The sequence below is a fragment of the Propithecus coquereli genome, unplaced genomic scaffold (genome assembly GCF_000956105.1).
Source record: "Propithecus coquereli isolate 6110/MARCELLA unplaced genomic scaffold, Pcoq_1.0 Scaffold456, whole genome shotgun sequence".
Classification (NCBI taxonomy): Eukaryota; Metazoa; Chordata; class Mammalia; order Primates; family Indriidae; genus Propithecus; species Propithecus coquereli.
Window position 1 is genome coordinate 399,800 of NW_012150352.1, and position 2,844 is coordinate 402,643.

At 33.4% G+C, this 2,844-nt stretch overlaps 1 protein-coding gene across 1 annotated transcript in view; it reads left to right on the forward strand.

The window, feature by feature from the left end:
• Positions 1–2,465, forward strand: part of CPNE8 (copine VIII) — a 247,662-nt gene extending 245,197 nt beyond the window's left edge. The window contains exon 20 of the mRNA XM_012654995.1: positions 567–2,465. Coding sequence (XP_012510449.1) covers positions 567–755 — 189 coding nt within the window. The 3' untranslated portion in view covers positions 756–2,465. The remainder of the gene's footprint in view (positions 1–566) is intronic.
• Positions 2,466–2,844: the final 379 nt, after the last annotated feature.

The window sequence follows — 2,844 nt, forward strand, 5'->3', positions numbered from 1 at the left end:
ATGAATTTTATATGCATAATCCATGTGATTTGATGTCCTAGCAATAATTAAAAATAATGTGTTTAGGACTCTTTAATAATACACACTGTATTTTTTACCCTGAATTGGGTAATATTTGTTTCTTACCCAGCATTGGGTAATATTTTTGTATCAGAAGCTGAATTAAACATGTATTAATTTCATTTGACAAGAAATCAAGCCCCCAAGAAGTTAACCTCTCCATCCTATTAGGTGTTAGGGAAGTATAGAACCCAAAACTGCAAAACACAGTTAGCAACGTAATGGGCATATTGGGATCAAGTGACATGAGGTATTAGGGGAGAAAACATAGAAAAGAATCACATTTCTTTTTAAATAAAACATAAATTACAAAAGTTTGGTCACCGTTACAGCTATTTGTAGTGTATCAAATATTTGTTAAAATGTATAATAATTGTTATCCATCTCACCATTACTGTGGGCTTCCCTGATTCTTCTACAACCAAACGTTTACATGTACTGATGTTTGTGTTTATTACATAGGTTGCTAAAGTCTATAAAATAACTTTTTTTAACCTCTGTTTCAGTTTGTGCCATTCAGGGATTATATTGACAGAAGCGGAAACCACATACTGAGCATGGCTAGATTGGCTAAAGATGTGCTGGCTGAGATCCCTGAGCAGTTTCTGTCCTATATGAGGGCCCGAGGAATCAAGCCATCACCTGCGCCTCCCCCATACACTCCACCTACACATGTGTTACAGACTCAAATTTGACTGTGCTCCCAAATGCTAAGGTTAGCTACACATGAGTTAGAACTGCTGAGTCAATGCCTTGTGCCTGGTGCTCTGTAATGACCCAGGGAATAAGACACTTTTCTCAGTTTAGTTTCAGCAGTACTGGTTAATGTGCTTTCTTGGATCCAAAATTAACTCTCTTCCTAAACCAAAACTGTAAATATGGTTGTTGCATGAGCAACAGAAAAATTGTTCAAATGCTTGAAGAAAAGTATGGATGTCTTCTCTGAATCTTTAAATTTTTCTTTTGACAGAAACAGCTAATTTCCAACGTATTGTTGGGAAAAAGCACAAGCTATGTTTTTAACTCAGATATTGTCTTTGACTGCTATGTGTATAGGAGAGCAGTCTCTCTGTATCAATGTTTACATGTTACTACTTTTTAAATTTCAATACTTTTATAACTGTTCTTAAGAATAAAAGTTTTGCATATTGAATCCTTTGTCTTCTAAATTGCAATAGCTATAATCACAAGAGCAATATCTCTTTGAATGACTGTCTGGACAAATAACAATTGCAAATAAGGGAAGGGAAAAATGCTTTCATATTTCTCAGTAACTGGATTGTCTTAAGAAGCCACATCTGCTTAGTAATCAGTTTCTTTGCGATGTTAGCCGAGTCTGGGAGTTTTAGCTTGGCAGATGTGTATCCCGTAAGAACATGCATTTTTCATAGAGTTTGGGTTCTAAATTTAGACTGCAGCCAGTTTGTGTTTTGTAAAGCTAAGTGGAAACTTTAAAAAGTCAAACATTGTGAACTCTAAATGCACAGAAAATACTTTGTGTAAAAAGTAGCATCCTTATATTATAATGTTATTTAGAAAGACTGAAACCAAGAATATTTAACTGTGAACCATGTAGCAGATGTTTTAAACTTTTTACTCCATTCTATCTTGTCTAGATATTTTAATTCAAAGGGATACTGGCTCTCTTGATTAGGATTCCATGTTATCACTGTTCCATGTTGCCATGCAGGGTGCACAGGCTGGAAGTCTTTTGTGAAATTCCCAGTTAAATATATACAATCATGTGACTTAGTGCACAGCACATTTGTGAAATAACCTACTCCTATATACTGACCTGCCTGTTCACAATTAATTGTAAAGAGTTTTTGCATGTACAGTTTTTACAAGAATACAGTTTTGTGAAGTCATGTCTAAATTAAAGCATTTCTTTAGAACAAATGGCCTTAAATTCTCACAGAATTCCTGAAAATTATTGTGAATTGCCTTCAAATAATAGAAAAGTGTATTTATTTGTGTGTGTGTATGTCAACAATGTAACTGCTTTATAATATTTTTTCTTTACCAATACCCTATTTGCTACTTGGTTTATTTCTACTGTATGTTGTTCTCTTTGTCCCAACTTGACCTAGGGTGACTTTTATAAGCATGAAACCATTTTACTGGAAAGAAAAATATATACATCCACATATCTAACAGTATCAATGTTACAAAACTATGTAATACTAAATTGTCCATTTTTAAGTATGTATTAAAATCTTTAAAAGGATAACTATTCACTTTGTACATTTCATATATGAATGACAAGGAGTCTGATCTTTCCTATGCTGAACTTACATATTTATGTCAGTATAGTTTATTAACCTACAGCTTTTTTAAATTTATCTCTATTCATCAGCCCAAAAAACAAAAATAAATAAGATCAATATTCTTTTCTGCTTGTCAAACATCAGTTATTTTTCTTTGAACTTACCAAAGAAAGTGAAAGATACATAATTTTTTTCTAAAGAATAGCGTGCCCAAATCTAGTGGGGATAAATGGCCAGGGATGAAGCAATCTCAGTTACAAATCTTGTCCTTTGCGTGGCTGAGAATAATAATCAGAAACTTATGTGATCTTAATTTTATATGTATGTTTAGAAAACTTAATCTTGTCTCTTCATTGCATAAATGTAGAAACCAAGACCTAAGGGATTAAGTGATTTATCCAAGACTACATAACTAGAGAAGAGCTCATTACCATCATGAAAATATCTGTTATAACCACTTGAATTGTGTGAGTCGCTGTTAGGTACTGTGTAACAAAAAATCCCGGAGGCATATTCC